At 28.2% G+C, this 17109-nt stretch overlaps 1 protein-coding gene across 2 annotated transcripts; it reads right to left on the bottom strand.

The window, feature by feature from the left end:
* Positions 1–363: 363 nt before the first annotated feature.
* Positions 364–11236, bottom strand: LOC111639358 (diencephalon/mesencephalon homeobox protein 1-like). 2 transcript variants are annotated; one of them, XM_023385228.1, is made up of 7 exons: positions 11126–11236; positions 9658–9760; positions 5413–5504; positions 5240–5341; positions 1866–2323; positions 1661–1785; positions 364–801 (listed from the first exon to the last, which is right to left on the bottom strand). In XM_023385228.1, the coding sequence occupies exons 2-7, from the start codon at positions 9752–9754 to the stop codon at positions 626–628; spliced, it is 1050 nt and encodes a 349-aa protein (XP_023240996.1). In that variant the 5' UTR covers positions 9755–9760; positions 11126–11236; the 3' UTR covers positions 364–625. The 2 variants fall into 2 exon arrangements, with proteins under 2 accessions (XP_023240996.1, XP_023240997.1); XM_023385229.1 differs by lacking the exons at positions 9658–9760; positions 11126–11236 and adding an exon at positions 6939–7050.
* Positions 11237–17109: the final 5873 nt, after the last annotated feature.

Raw genomic sequence — 17109 nt, 5'->3', positions numbered from 1 at the left:
TTCCAATTATCCTCTTCTACATTTTCCCTTTTCACTATACAGAATAACTTTTCACTTTATTAGATTTGATTTAATTTAGGGGAGACCGGGGCAAGATCGGCATGTTAAGCTTTACTTAAATTTTGTGTAATAAATACTGCTGTAAACTGAAAAGAAAGCTTTGCATATAGTCTATTGGAATGTTACCTTAATATAGAACTGGTTAAAATCAGTTTNTTTTAAAAAAATTACGTTTTAAATTATAAATACATTCGAAATATGAAAATATATCAAAAGCAAAAAAAAAAAGAAAAAGAAATAATAGAGAATATAACACATAAATACATAAGAAAGAAATATTTATTGACCATATAATCAAACATGCAAGTTGCGCTCATATACAGCAGCTAACATGGAGGTTTACATCCATTTAATTACACTTGAATACATAACACACATCTACACTATATACACTAATATTTCAATCTTCCTACCGGATAAAACCATTGAAACAAGGATGAATTGTTATTGTGGCAGCCAGCTCGATTGTACTTCCGGTTTTATCGAATGTATTTTTTATATTCTCTTCGCCTTTTTCTTCTGTTTCTTCTTCTTCTTCTTCTGTTTCTTCTTCTTCTTTTTTTTTTTAAATGTCTGTTGGATTGACGACCGCTGATTGAAGGACGGCCTGAGAATGCTCTCGCGCCTTTCGTCGAAGATCTGTGACACTTGACGTTGTCGGATCTCGTGAACATACCAAGTTATGAGAAGTTGAGCATTGCGATAAAGGTTTAGAAATGCAGCAGGTACACATTGAGAATGCTAAAAAAAAATAAAAAGAACGACAATGTTTTAACGAAGGTGATCTTATAATCATTTAAAACAATTACTAATACACACGAATGATCCATTATTAAACTTTTACCATTCGCGATTCACTCTTATTCGAGAAAATTTTACTCCACCCCGTTAAAATAGGTATATAAATAAAATCATTTACTAACAATAAATCATAAAACAATTCTTTCGTATACATATTTTTTTTTATTTTCTTTTTTACTATTCATTAAAGATAAGAGTAAATGTGCATACTAATGTAGTGTGTGTGTTTTTACACACAGAATTAAACCTTGGGTGAATGTGTGATACTACAAGAAACGGGTCATCTTCAACGTGTTTTCAGAATAGACCGACATTTTGATTTTATAATATTCGATGCTAAAAAACGTCGCTTCGCATAAATACTTAGTGTTAAATTTTTTTCGAGTTCCACCCCCTTTTGGGGTCGCGATCTACAGTTTAAGAAGCCGGTTTTAAACTAAATAGGTTCATTAATTAAATCAAAATATAGGACTGATTATTATAGGTTTAAATCTCGAGAATTTTCCTATCAAAACTTCTGTTCTTAAAACAGAATCGCATTGATTAGGTCACTAAGAAGACAAATTTCTTGGCTTATTCTAAAATCTGATACATACACACTCACATTTTGATAAATATAAGAATATTATATTAATATATTGAAAAGATTATGATAATTAATACGAATTAATCACTTGACTAGCAAAAATTAAAATATATAAACTTTGATTAACGATTAAAATTTATTATAAACGAATAAACTATTATCTTGGATACGTAATGCCTAATTTATATTTTATTAACTTCACAGATAAGTTACCTTTTATAGGAAAAGTCGGTGGTCCAAACTGATGACCCAGATGATGAGGAAAATAAAGAGGAGGTAGAGGAAAACGGGGATGTGTCGTAGATGCGGCATCTAGACACGATTGGCTATTCAGTGAGCTATAAGATAAAGGAAATAAATTATAATTCGAAAGCTAAAATTTATATAATTTACAGTAGTTAATTAGCTGTTAACTAACCTGCTAGCGAAACTCGGAAAGAGAGATGATGTTCTTAAGGAAAATCCCGAATCCAAACAGGAAGACGTAGCATCTTTAAGAAAACCAGATTCCGATATATTAACACTGGATCCGGCTGAGCACCTGTTCAATATGCTATCCCCACTTAATCCTGGAACACGACACGCATCCGTTTTATCGCCAGTTGAGTCACTTCTTCCCGTTTCCGTATCCGTATTCACTTGTTCTTCATCATCGTTCGGTTTCTGCGAATCTTCTTTAGCTTCTGCCGTGATATCATCATCATCGTCATCATCGTCGTCAACAGAATCGGTCACTTTTTCTATCGTCGAACAAGCCTGACCCGTTGATTCGTTATCTGCATTATTATCCGAAGTTCCTCCTCCAGATTTCGATTCTCTTTCTTTTCTCAACCTTTCTGCTTTTCTCCATTTTGCTCTACGATTTTGAAACCAAACCTTAAAAAAAAAAAGAAAAAAAAATAATAATACACAGAAAAATTTATAAAAATTCCAAATACTTTTATCAAAATTTCGTATCAGAAAACCTCTACGCGTACAATTACATGCAATTTTCGCTGCCTCTAATAATCCGCATCACATACGAATTCTTCGGATAATCAGTGAATTTCATAGTTAAAAAAATAAATTTATTATTGCGATAATAAAATAAATTTAGCATTGCCTGAACCAAATAAAGTCAAATTTAAATTATTCACCGTATACCGCATTAAACTATCTCTCAATATAAATTTCTGATGTATGATAGGTGCCTTCACCGTTGATATATTATATAAATTCACTTTATCCGTATTCCTGATCTAATTTTAATATTAACGTCATGTAACTGATAATAAATTATTGTATCAAATATGCAAAATTTTATTACCATGTGTAATAAGTGTACCGAGAGCATCAGAACCGAGGGATGCTCATCAACTATATATATTATATAATACAGGCTCATGTTTAAATATCGAAGGCAATTAACATGACAGAAAGATAAAAACGTATGCTCTTTGTATACAAAAATAGTATATTTTTCTCTCGTCTCTTCAATTTTTAGTTAGAAAATTATAAGAGAATTTATAAGCTTAATCCTCTGTAACATTTTATAGAGTAAATATTCTGTATTTTAAATATAAATTCCGTATTTATTTTCATATAAAAATATAAATATTGTATACTTAACGGGTCGGGTTTAATTTTTAAATACGATTAAAGTTAATTAAATTGATTAAAATACGAAAATAAAAATAATTAACCATCGGTTTTGTAAATTATAAAGCTAAGCTTATCTTTAACATAAACATTAGACAAATTAATACATTTGCTATTCCGATTAACCGGAATGCCGGATAAACAAACATATTTAACATATAAATCTCAGGCGAAGATAAATTGTAGGAGAAGAGAAGTCCTTCATTATATATATAGCATTATCTGACGTAAAGCGCTTGTTATTGGTTAAAATTAGATTTTCTAAGCGGAAATTTTAAATTAATACAGTCATAATGACTAGGAAAATGTCATAGTGTTTTCTTAATTAACTTCTACTGTTATAATTCTAGCAATTTGCGTGACTTATTATCAGCTAACGGTTTAGAACGAAGATGTCAATTGGAGCTGAAGGGCGTTGGTTCACTCGTTTATTATCAAGGGATTAAGGTAATTACGGTAGGGATTATAAAAATGAAATAATTTCTGATTGAATAAATAGTGTAAAATGCCAATTAGAACCGGGCAAACCAATTGAAAAGTATCGTAAATTTAATTTAGTAAAATTACAATACCTTTTTTTTCTTATTTTTATTTTTTTATTTTGGTAATTTCATATTGCATGTGAAAGCATCATTTTCTAAAATCATCAACGTTTAATTGTTTACAATTATGTTCTATGCTCTCCTTTACCCACAGCATGAATCATAACACATGCAAGGAGTGTTATACATGGCTGAGTTTACTCATTTGATGACCATGTTCATACACAATTCATTCGATGTTTTAATTAAAAAATATATATATTTATTATTTATTAAATATAAATTTACCTTACTACCATTTATATAATTTTAAACATGAAAATAATTATTTTCTATATATATATATATAAGCCCATTTATAAAGTAGAAAATAATCATCACGTATCCTGTTGACGCAATTTAAAAGAAGAAGAAGAGAAGAGGAGGAAGAAGAAGAAGAAAAAAAGTTTGATTAATCTTAAGAATTCTGAAAAATTCTAGATTTAATATGGAAAAAAATAAGATTAAAAAAGCAATTTTAATATTGAAATTTTTGATTACATAAAAATTTCGGCCGACATGAAATAAAATTAATAAGATTGCATCAAATCGTCTTTAAGTAGACTATAACTTGATTGAAAACATCTTTTAAAATATTCTATTCATTCAAAAACAAATTAGAACATATAATAAATCAAAACATTACTTTTCAAAGCATCAATAAAGAAGAAAAAAATAAATAACGGAATAAATATATATTTACGTTAAGAAAAATGTATAAAAATCTCAAACATTCCCTATAAAATTCGTCGAAAAACGAAAAAAAAATATACTAAATAATAACGAGTCTGTCATATTTTATATACATATTTTAGGCCATTTAAAAACAGTTTTAACGAGTCTTTAATCGTATTTTATTTTATAACAGTTTTAAAAATAAAATTAAAAATTTCTTTATCAAACGTACTAACGGAGAACGTACAAAAAAAAAAAATGTACATAATTTTTGTTGTTTCTTGAGCAAGTTTGAGTCATAATATTTGCAGTTTTATTAATTTCTTTAAGAGAGGAAATTTGTACATTCTGTACAAAACTTGTAACCTATTAATATAGTAGAGTTTAATGACTCGCGATTATTAACAGATTCAACTTTTCCACAGAACTAATTAAGCAGACTGCAGACTAGGCCTATGTATAAACTTTGAAAACTATTAAATGCGTTTATAGCAGTGTTTATGAATTCCCCGGCGTTATTTCGTGCGTGTTTATGTCGATAATCACGTGTTTTGTAGATTTAAATCTACCCAACTTTCATGTTGTCATTAATCAACGTTTACAACGCAACCGTACGTATTTGCTGAAAATTATTTGTAGCATCGTAAAAACTTATATATATGTATGTATATAAACACACAAATACACCTTTGCATTTTCTTACTTAATACTTGTTTGGTGTTTAAAAAAAAATGACAAACGAAGACTGTTTTTCGCTTTTAATTATGGTAAAAAAACAAATAACTTGTGTAAAACGGACTTTCTATAACGTTAAATCTACTTCTCCTTTTATATTTAATCTATTATTGTTTTTGTCCGTTTTATACAGTTTAAGTGGGATAAAATGTCATCTTCTTACTTGAACTCGAGCTTCCGTAAGATTAATTTTCATAGCCAGATCTTCTCTAGTGAATACATCGGGATAATGCGTCTGAGAGAAGGCCTTCTCCAATTCTTCTAACTGAAAACATTTTCATAATTATCATTTTGATAGAGGAAGATTTTTGTCCATCTTCCTTCAAAAAAACCTACCTGTTGTACAGTGAAGGTAGTTCTGTTCCTTCTCTGTTTCCTTCGAACGAAGGTGTCGTCGTGTAAATCACTTTGATAACTGTAGCTATTATCTGCGAAGAAAAATCAAACGTGACTTGGGGTATAATGTGTTAACTCGATACTCTAATCGACGCTATCATTTAGACGATTTTGACAAGCATTCAAGTCTAGTCGGGTCCAATGGCTGACAAATCGAATCTAACTCCTGTACTACATGCTGTAAATTCATTAGGTTATTATGCCTGGGGCTAGGAGACAAGATGGGCGACTTGACTGAGCGCAAACAAGAGAAACCGACTGTACAAATCGTGGCTGTTTCCAATTTGAAGGAGATCTATTCAACCGTCCTAGGCGAGATAATTGAGCGAAGTGATGCAATACACGATCGACAATTTTACAAACAGAATAGAAGCTTATAACTTCCATCAATGATACTCAAATATCCTCAAGCAATACTCCATTCACTTGTTTGTATGGGGGTTTATTTTGTAAAGATTTCCTTTATTTTTTTTTTCTTAATTTTTACACAGATATAAATTTAAGTTTTTAAAAAAATATTTATATATATATATATTTATATATAATGAATTTTTAATAGAGAATGATTTTTTTATTATCTGTTTAATTTCCTGTATTATGTTATAATTGCCCTCCAGGTTTATTTTGTGGTTTAGAAAGAGTGTTAACTAAATAAAAGCTCTCAATAATAATATATTCTATAAAGGCTATTACTGTTGTATTTATTTTGTAACTGAGGAAGGTGAAGAATAATAATAATAATAGAGAGAAGTTCGGCATATGAGCTTTTTATTATGTTCAACAATTGTGTAAATTTAGTTATTGAAGATATTGCAACGATTTTAATATTGTTACTCAATAGTTTCTTATTTATCATTCTAAATAGTTTTTATTCGCTTCCCGTTAATAACAAGTAGAAAATTCGTTTTCTTCTCTTTTAAACTGGTCCATTGAAAGCGATTTTATAGAATTTTTAATGTATAAATTTGTATTAAATTAACTGTAAACATCTTCAATTAATTAAGCTTCTTCTAAATAAATTCTTATGAGAATTTTCTTTAAAAATTCATTTTATACAAATCTAACTTGATAAATAATTAACTGTAAAACTTATATTATAAAGTTTATCAATAATCTTTGATTCAAGATCAAAGATGAAGCAAAGACAATCAAAGTATTAAACAATGTATAGAAAAATAATTAAGTAGCTTCAATATCATATTTTAATAGCGATATCCTTCGAATTAATTTATTAAAATATTATTTCTTTCTATAACAATAATTAAAACACTTTTACAAAACCGACATCAAAGGAATTTAATTAAAAAAAAAACAAATTTTATAGATTAAGATTAGAAGCGAAGTCTTTATCCAAGAGAATTGAGAGTGTTTGAATGGTAAATTTTAATAGAATCGATCGTTAATTATTATATTTTATCATTAAAAGAGACTAGAATAAAGAGAAAAACACAGAATCTGTTACTTACAAGGAGAGACAGCTGAATACAGAGAGAAAGGGATGGGCGCGGGTCGAGATCCAACAGTTGCAGGAGATACAGTCAGTGGACAGTGATAACAGAACATATCAAACTAGAAGAGACGAGAATAGTGAAAAATAAATGGTTTATAGAATTGTATATACACTTAAATTTCTATATATTTAATAATATTTTGTTTAAAATTATATAAATAATCTTGCAAGAGATAAGATATAAAGTATCAATTTTTATTTTCGAAATTTCGCCATAGGCCTATTTATTGTTAATTGCTTGTATTAATCTACTTTATATTCAACCGAAGCAATTAGTTTTATTTTTATAAACCTTTTTCTTTTTTTTTTCTAATTGTTTTAATTAGTTATATAACGTTCCACATTCGTCATATTTATATTCAAAAGTTTAAATTTTCGTTTTATATAGAATTAAAACTAAATTGTTTTACAATTAATCACACAAAGTAGACAAGGAAAACAATTTAGCAGAAACGATGCCAGTAATTAATCTAACAGACAGAGAAGAATGACGTGACTTTTCTATATAAAATATGATTTTACTCCAATAAATTAATATAATATCAAGATGATTAATCTATATAAAATATTTAAATTTATTATAAATATTATAACACGTAACAGTTTTAAGATGTTATAAATAATATTCTAGAAAAGTTACTCAATTTAAAGATGATAAAATCAGTGGAAAGTGTAAAATAAATTCTATGAAATTACACTCGTAAATTGCACCAATAAGATAAATTGATTATTCAGATAAAGATCTCTTGAAGTTATTAAATTCCATCTTGATATCAAGTAATTTTATATCAAGCTTTAGTTAGTTTATGTAATTTAATCTAAGTAATATCTTATGAAGATAATTATAAAATGATATTCTATATTCCTATATATATATATTAATATATCAATGAAAGTGTTTAGACATTAATGGCAATTTCTCTACCGGAATTAAACTAGAATTAAATGAGGATAATTAAAAAAAAAACTGTATAGATTTTTATGGATATAAATAAATTAAGGTTAGAAATCAATTAATATATAATCTAAACAACTGTTTTTTTAAAGTTAAATTTGAGTATATTTATCAATAAAAAAGGGATATTCTCGTATAAAGATGTAGGCTATAAAAGAAAGCGTTGTTAAGAGAATTTCGAGAGTTAAAGGATGCAGAAAATGCGAATTTTTCCGCATGAAAAACAATTTCGGCATATATATATATTTTTTCCCCTTTTTTTTCTGTGTTTAACAATTTATTTTAAATCAAAAATACATGAACAAAATAATAATAAAAACATATAAAATTACAGCTTTATATAAATTTATCATCTTTGTACTTATGCTTATAAATGTGTATATATATATATATATTTATTTCTACTATAAAATAAATTTTCGTAAATAGTAATTTATATGATAATTATATTTAAGTATTTATGGCATTTTTAATTATCAATTATAATTTAGTTCGAAGTCAATTATTTAAAGATAAATATTTAAAAAAAAACGATTTGATTAGTTAAACGTTATTTAAATAGATGTTCTTATTATAATTAGCAATTTCTAAATGCAATAAAGAAATTTATATAGGCCTAAATATGTATATAAACAATATAGAATTATACAATTGAAGATATTAATTTGATTTCTCATCATTTTTTTTTTATTAATCGTAAGCATATGAATGATTATGTTAAATTAAAATAAATATGCATATTTGATTGCATTAATTAAGTAATTGAAAAATCCACATTAAGTTAAAAATTAAATTATTTTGTTTAAATTTTAATTTAATATTCACGAATAAGCTTATATAAATATTTTTTAAAAGATTCATTTAAAATATTAATATGTTAATAATCTAATAATTATTTTAATAGAATTATTAATTAAATCATATTAATGAAATAAAGTGATAAAATTTCTCTGACAGCAGAATTTAAATAAGATCTGTAAGTGGGGTTTTACATAAGAAAACACACAAGCTATTGTAGATTGAATACAGGTAGGAAGATATGAAAATACCTTATATAAAAGGGTAAATTATATTGGTAGTCGAGAAATTTAATACATTTACAGAATTATAAGTAGATATATGGAATTTATAATCCCCAGAAGTAGCTTAGAATTACTAAAAAACTTGGCAAAGTAAATTATTCTTTTTCAATTGTACTTATAAATTTTTGCATCAATCGACTGTTTGGAGTGTTGACTTAAATCGAATTATTAATTCCGAATAGAGAAAACATTTAATAATACTAAATAATATTAGAATATTATGCTCTTTATTCAAATTTTCTTGATGTAATTTAAAGTAAATACGATTTTATATTAGAAATTTTTACCGAAATTTAATTTTACATACCTTAAGCAATTTAAAGCTTTTAAACATGTATAAAATACGATAGATTAATAATAGAATTTATATAATTCGTTTTATAACAGAATAAAATCGTCATTAATATTGCATAATCTTATTTAATAGGAAAATTTATCTTTACATGAAGTTTTAATATTATATACGGACCCATGGGTAATGCTGATGAATGATAATATTTAATAGATTTAATTCCTAATTTATTTTCATTATTGAGAGTGTTTGAATGGTAAATTTTAATAGAATCGATCGTTAATTATTATATTTTATCATTAAAAGAGACTAGAATAAAGAGAAAAACACAGAATCTGTTACTTACAAGGAGAGACAGCTGAATACAGAGAGAAAGGGATGGGCGCGGGTCGAGATCCAACAGTTGCAGGAGATACAGTCAGTGGACAGTGATAACAGAACATATCAAACTAGAAGAGACGAGAATAGTGAAAAATAAATGGTTTATAGAATTGTATATACACTTAAATTTCTATATATTTAATAATATTTTGTTTAAAATTATATAAATAATCTTGCCAGAGATAAGATATAAAGTATCAATTTTTATTTTCGAAATTTCGCCATAGGCCTATTTATTGTTAATTGCNAAAAAAATTAAACAATTTTACGAATAATATAGTACTAAATAGGTTCATTTTATTTTCTAGAAAATAAATCATATATAAAAATTCCAATATATAATTTCTATAATTTATCAAGCAATTAATCTTTTTTTTTCTCTGCATTATTTTTCTGTATCAAATCAGATTATTGACAACATGGGACAGAAATTAAGCATCAAACACATTTCTTAATAACTTTACGATATTAAACTTGCTAATCACAATATAAAGTAACAATTTATAATTAAATTTCTCTTGTAGTTTACAAGATATAAACTGTTTTCAGGTTATTTATTCGTTTTCATAGATTTTTATCTCTCAATCAGTTTTTATTATTGAAAACTAGATCTTTAGAGAATCAAGAAGAACCAATGAAGTTAATTAAATTATTTTAATTACTTATCTGTTAATAGATTTAGGGATTTGATCCCGTGAATTAATTCAAAGTAAATTAAGAAATCATTTGATATTTAGATAATTTTTAATTTCCAAAATTTTATCGAGTTTTTTTTCTTCTTCCTTCCCCCTCTCCACTTTTTCCTTAACTCTATTTGATAGAATTTGTTTACTGATTTTGCGATTAAATCTAAATATTTTAGTGTTATCTTGACATTAGGCAATTTGAAAATGGCTTCGCTTTAATAATAGAATCTCCTCATTTAGGCAGATCTAGTTTTAAACGTTAAATTATCTTAAGTACTACTCGATTAACTAATATAAATACTTTATTTTCGTTTTTATAAATAATTAATCTAAGACCGGTATACGTGAATATTAAGATATTTTTTTTCAATACTACGATTTTTATAATTTAAATGTACATATCCATTACTTTAAAGATTAAAAACTCATCTCGTTTATTGTTAAAAATATAGTTTCTATGCGAGCGCCTGTAAAAGGGGCTTTTCCTTTATGCTCCCTAACTATGCAGAAAAGAAGCAATCTTGCTTACTAAACAAATAAAAATACACATATACCGTATATAAAGAAATAATTTATAAGAAACGAATTATATATTTATAATGATAAAGAATCTTTACGTTATAAATTCTTGACATTTTTACAGATATTTTACGTAGAAATTAAAGTTTTAAAGATATAAACTATTCACGTTCTCTATTGAGCGTAGGGGTTAATTACTACTACAATGATAATTTACACGTTACTTACCTAATTGTAAGGTATTATTTTGAAGAGAATCGAAGAGAATTATCTAGATTTTGTCACAAATAATAATTTTCTGATGATTGTTGACTGGAATGCGGCTTCTTCTTGCGCCAAATTCAAACTGTTTCAAGGCTCTTTATCGACTTTATGAAAACTGAAGAGGGTGGGATTTGAAGCGAAAGCATCTCGGATGCCATTGGCTGAACTTACTCTAGGCGTGTTTTCCCTTAAGGCACATCGATGTTGATTGGTGAAACATTATATTCGTTTGTAAAGAGAAAGCGGTAATCGTTCAAATATTTTATTGAATTTAAATTGAATCGTAATTAGACTATTTGTAACTGGTCTTTTTAATTGAAATTTAAATAAGAAAAATAAATTCTTTATTCGATATACTTTATTAACAATCCTTCTTTTGTCTAGGAAACGATATTTTCTCTTATGAGTAATTATTTTAAGAAAAAACACGACTTTTTCATTCGATGTGATAACCACTCTCTACTCTATTATTAAAGAGATTTTTTGATACATAAAGCGTAGATCAAAAATATTTTATAACTTATTTCCTCATATTTAATATTTATGTCACAATGTATACATTTTTAAATTAAAAAAAAAAACAAGGTTAAATTAGATTATATTATAGCAATTCTCCTAATCTTAAAATAAACTTTAGTTGCTAATAAATTTTAAATTATCCATATATCAAATTAAGGTTTTAATTCCATTAATTTCTGCAGTTTATAACAATGAATGTTTAAACTCATTTTCCACACTATATCTTAAGTAAAACAAGCGAATTAGAACTTGATAGGTTACAAGAGAAAACGATGCATTATGTAGAAGACATTAAGGGGTCTCTACATCACAGCAACCCCAGTAGTTGTCTCCTCTTATTGTCATATATCAATGCCATTGTGTCTGTCGGCAAGAGTATTAAAGTCTTGTTATCACCCAGATAAATTGAATTAGTTCAGAAATAAAGGGAAAAGCTAGAAGAGAAGGAGGTATTTTAGATGTTTTTCTGCTCCGCAGTGCATTAAAGACGGTTTTTTTTTCCAACGTGATGCACCTATTAGGAAAGTAGTCAATTAAACCTATCAAGATGTACGAGTAGTCCTGCAATTTCAAACCATACTGATTAACACTTAGCGATGTCAAATCCATTTAGTAGGCCGCATACTACTTTTTCTAACTTGTTAATTAAGGAAAGAGACACACACACACACACGCACACACTCTTATAAAATTCTCTTTTCTCTCTCTCCAGCTATGATTAAATCGTTGATTTGTTGTTTTTCGATCGATAATATGTTTGGTACTTTGAAAATTAAATCGTCTCTCCCTCTCCCAATCTACCTAAGTTTGAAGATTTAAGTGAAGTGTTACTTTTATCTAAATGTAACATCCATTAAGAAGTCCAAGCTTTATTTTTCTTTTTTACTTTTCGCATTTTTTAAACGATTTTTAATTGGTTAGATACATATAACTTGGAAGTTTAAAATCTTGCAAAATTTAGTCAATTAACAACGTTCTTTTTTTCCCCTTCAACTCCTATTTAAATATTTACGTATGCCGAATAAATTTATTGATAGTGGTCATTAAATTGAAAGTGCTAAAAACTGTCGGGGTAACTTATGCAAAGCGCAATTGGAAAATTTGCAAGATTTTTTCTTATTTATTTCTTTTACTTAAATTTTTATACGCCGATAAATTACACAAAACTAAAAAAAATATATATATATATATATATATCTTTCGAGATAAACCGAGANTGTATATATTTAAGCACGTTTTATATACTTATATATATATATATATATATATATATATAAACATTAAAAGTAAGTTTATTTTAAAAATGTCTCCATTTAAAGAATATATAGAATAATTTTACACTCTTTAAATTAAGGTGATTATCGTGTCCGAATATCCATTACCTCTTATAAAATAATTGAATACGGCATCGAATTACAACAATAAAAGCTTCTGTACTTCTTACACGACTACTTCTGTGTGATTAAACACTAGAATCGTCTTAAGTTATTAGACGAGGGACGACGACGTTAAACATCTGAAAAATGAATTTTACGCACGGTAAATATAATTATATCTATTATCCTGGTGTATATAATTTCCTATTTAACGCCTAAACAATGAAAGTTAATGTTTTTAAAGTAATCCTGATTGTGGTTTTTTTTCTTTCTTTCCCTTTCCTTTCTTCTTTACTCGGTCGCGTGACGATGTCGCCAACCACGCCCCGACGTCACAATCACGCAAATGCGTGATAACAGTAGCCAACTATAGTATTGGCATTGTCCGTCGACCCGGTAGCGCAGCTAATTTATACACTCCAACCAGTTTCTTATCGATTCGTTGAGGAATCTCTAGAGATTTTCATGACCAATCGGTTAGCATTGTCGTACAAAATGGCAGATAAATAATCTTATGAGAATTATCCCAGGCAAAATATTAAATGCTACTTATACTTTAATCTTATAATAGTCTCGACACAATTAAAATCTATGCAAATTATATTTAGAAAACGTTTTAAGTCATCGGGAAACTCGGATGCGGGAGAGAGAGAGGAGAACGTTTCTAAGAAAACTATCAAGTAAATTATTAAATTATTTTTTAACTTCGTTTTCTCTCTAATAGATGGCGCTGTGTAAGTATATAGTAAACTAATATTTGCATTAGGTTATTCGGTGATAATCATATTCACGTGTAATACGCTGTTAATCAAAATATTTTATCACGCACTCGCGTGAAACGCGCACGAGAACTTTTTTTTTTAATTCTAAGAATGCTCTTATTAAACTATTCCCTCCCCCCTCTTTTTTTTTTCTTATTCCTTCTCAATCATTCTATGTTAATCGCCATAAATTCATCATTGTAGCTTCATTTTCTTACATTTAATACAAATTGTTGAATTTTTTTAATGTAGATATTTATATATATCTACATTAAATCTCGATTTCGGATCGTAATATATTTTATTTCATGCAGAATATATTATTATTATTATTATTATTTTTAATATAAAATCACAATCGCTCCATATAAATGATGTAATTTTTAAATGTGGATGCTCTGTAATTAAGAATTTAATATTGGTCCAAATTAGTAAAAGGCCTTTCAAGTCTTTTTCAATTTTTATCCAATTGTAAACTGTATTGTTAGTTGTGAAAATCCATTTCCGTGTCGCTAGTTTCTTTCTATACTTACTCCTTCATTTTATTGCTCTGTCTATATATTTCTATATAATTTATAGACGAAGAATTTCTTCCCTAATTTTACGTTTGTTGTAGAGAATTTTTTTTTTTTTTTTTTTTTGATTAGCGCCGTTTTGTCGTAAAGCTTAAAGTCTGATTGGGTAAAACTCATTTATTAGCCTCTTCCGAATAAATATTAACTGGGCAAAAGCATCCATTTTTAATTAGAGTAGCGACGAAATAAAAAGAAAGAAAGAAAAAAAAAACNTTTTTTTTTTTTTTATTAGCGCCGTTTTGTCGTAAAGCTTAAAGTCTGATTGGGTAAAACTCATTTATTAGCCTCTTCCGAATAAATATTAACTGGGCAAAAGCATCCATTTTTAATTAGAGTAGCGACGAAATAAAAAGAAAGAAAGAAAAAAAAAACTGGCATCGATATAAAATAATATAGAAAAGTGTAAAAATTATTTAATAAAACGTCCGGTTATACCGGGTTTTTAATAAAAAAAAAAAATCTTTAAGCTTAAAGTAACTATAAAATCGCCTATAGTAAAAGGGAAGGAGTTTTTCTAGTAGGAATCGAAACTTAATGATCCGTTCGGTGTTGTTCAACAACTGGATTAGTAAGAGATCCAGGATCTGGATACAGAAGAGGTGAAGGATGTAAGCAATGATTTTCACTAGTGCGACTGACATTCATAGTCGGTCGGAGAGTCATTGGATAGTTGGCGATGACCCTATTACTCATCCTATGGGAACAGATGAGTTATATTAGCTGACGACCTATTAACGCCATGCGAATAATGACATACAGCTGCAGGACGATAAGCTTCTATTACTCCTGTGATCGTTCTATGTGACAAGCAGGTTGTAAAGCTGTTGGTTTTAGTTTCGGAGTTATGGGATTTTCTATCATAAAGACTCGACGTAAATTACTATCAACTCGAATTTTTAAAATGTTCGAACTCGAATTTATGGAAAACTTGAAAATTTTGAAATTGCTTAACACGATTATCGTTTCTGAGATAGAACGATGTTTTTAGGTAGAAACAATATTTAAACTCCAAATATAATAAGTATTTTAAAACGGTTTTTTTTTGTAAGGTTTATAATCTTTAACCGTGTAAAAATATTAAAAATATTTTCTTAAAATGTTTACATTTTAATTATAAGTAGCTTTTCTATCGACTAGAAGTTAAGCAGGAGATGGCAGATGCACATACTTTCCTAAATAGGTTGAAGCGAAGGACAAATCAAATAATTACATCATCGTAACACTCATTAGACATTCATTTCGACTCTTTATTTCGTTACTGTCATCCAGGAAAAGACGAGAGAGTTCACAAGGGAGCGGGTCTACAACAACCATCTTGTCAGTCCAACATCTCGCCTGCAATCACCACGACCGAGAATTATTTTATCATCGGAAAAGTACAGAAACGGCTGCTTTAATGGGGAATGAGACGCCCAATAACATTTGTCATTAACCCATTTTGGCATCAAAACTACTTTTATCGAAATACAATATTCCCGAAACAATTACAGATACGTAGAAAACAACAGTGGCGCGTTATCCTATGGACAAAAAAAAGGGGGGCAATCGCCCGGTGCCCCCACTAACAGGTGGCCTCAAATCAATCTTTTACCAACTCATTACTGTAGTAAGAATTTATCGAAATTTAAATTTGGTGCCATATTCGAAGACCCTACATTACCGTTAAAACCCTCCAGACATCGCGTTAAAAAAAACGAACGAGGAAACTGGGAATTCCCCTAAATAAAAATGTCTGCCAACAGTGTACACAAATTTTCCCTGGCCCCTATAAGCTATAACAATAGAAAAACAATGCTTAATCTCGCGCTTTTCTACGTCAAAAAAAAAATAAGCGCAACGTCGTTTCCGATTCGGTTTCGTCCCAATTGTATTAAACACTTCCATCGATTTTTTTACACCATTTAATCAAACTTTTATTTTTAAATTCCTACGAAAATGGTATATTAAATCCTATTTATAGAGCTATAAATAAAACGTAATATTATTATAACGGTTTAATAAATCAGTAAAAAGTAATCTTAGCCACTGTAAATATTGGTTAATTTTCTACCCAGTTACCCAACTTTCCCTGATTATCCGCTAGCGTGACAAATGTGGGGCGGTCCTTAAAAACTCCCACTCTCGACCTCCACAATCTGATTACAGTCAGACACCCTGTGATCACTGTCCAATTGGTTTGGTTAAAATAATTGATTTCGGTGTCAGAATCGCAGATATGAAATATATTTTTTTTAATCCTAAACACACGCTAGACTATTTTTACGAGTGGGTTTATGTATAATATCATTCTTATTAATTCGAACGGATATTTAAAACCCGCAGACCAAACTAAATTTTCATAAGGAGGGATGATGAATGGCGCTTTTCTTTGATCGCTGACTTAAATCTAAAGACATTTCTCGCGTTATATCGACTGTTGAATAGCGGGAAATATTGGCTTTTTTTTTTTTTGGAAAGTGTAAAATAAATTCTATGAAATTACACTCGTAAATTGCACCAATAAGATAAATTGATTATTCAGATAAAGATCTCTTGAAGTTATTAAATTCCATCTTGATATCAAGTAATTTTATATCAAGCTTTAGTTAGTTTATGTAATTTAATCTAAGTAATATCTTNTCGCCCAGTTCAGCGCAGCGAGGGACGATATTAAAGCCCCGACTCCCGTCGGGATATCGACCCTTACAGTCGCAGCGAGGGACGATATAGCGTCCCGA

The sequence above is a fragment of the Centruroides sculpturatus genome, unplaced genomic scaffold (assembly GCF_000671375.1).
Source record: "Centruroides sculpturatus isolate CEXI.00-Female unplaced genomic scaffold, Cexi_2.0 scaffold1283, whole genome shotgun sequence".
NCBI lineage: Eukaryota > Metazoa > Arthropoda > Arachnida > Scorpiones > Buthidae > Centruroides > Centruroides sculpturatus.
Note: the sequence above shows the minus strand (reverse complement) of the source record. Positions and strands in the feature narration are given on the sequence as shown.

Coding starts and splice junctions, on each gene's coding strand:
- LOC111639358 (XM_023385228.1), bottom strand. CDS start 9,754: ATGTTCTGTTATCACTGTCCACTGACTGTATCTCCTGCAACTGTTGGA. Junction 5,505..9,657: donor GTATTCAGCTGTCTCTCCTT/GTAAGTAACAGA, acceptor TTTTCTTCGCAG/ATAATAGCTACAGTTATCAA. Junction 2,324..5,239: donor TTACGGAAGCTCGAGTTCAA/GTAAGAAGATGA, acceptor TTTTTTTTTAAG/GTTTGGTTTCAAAATCGTAG.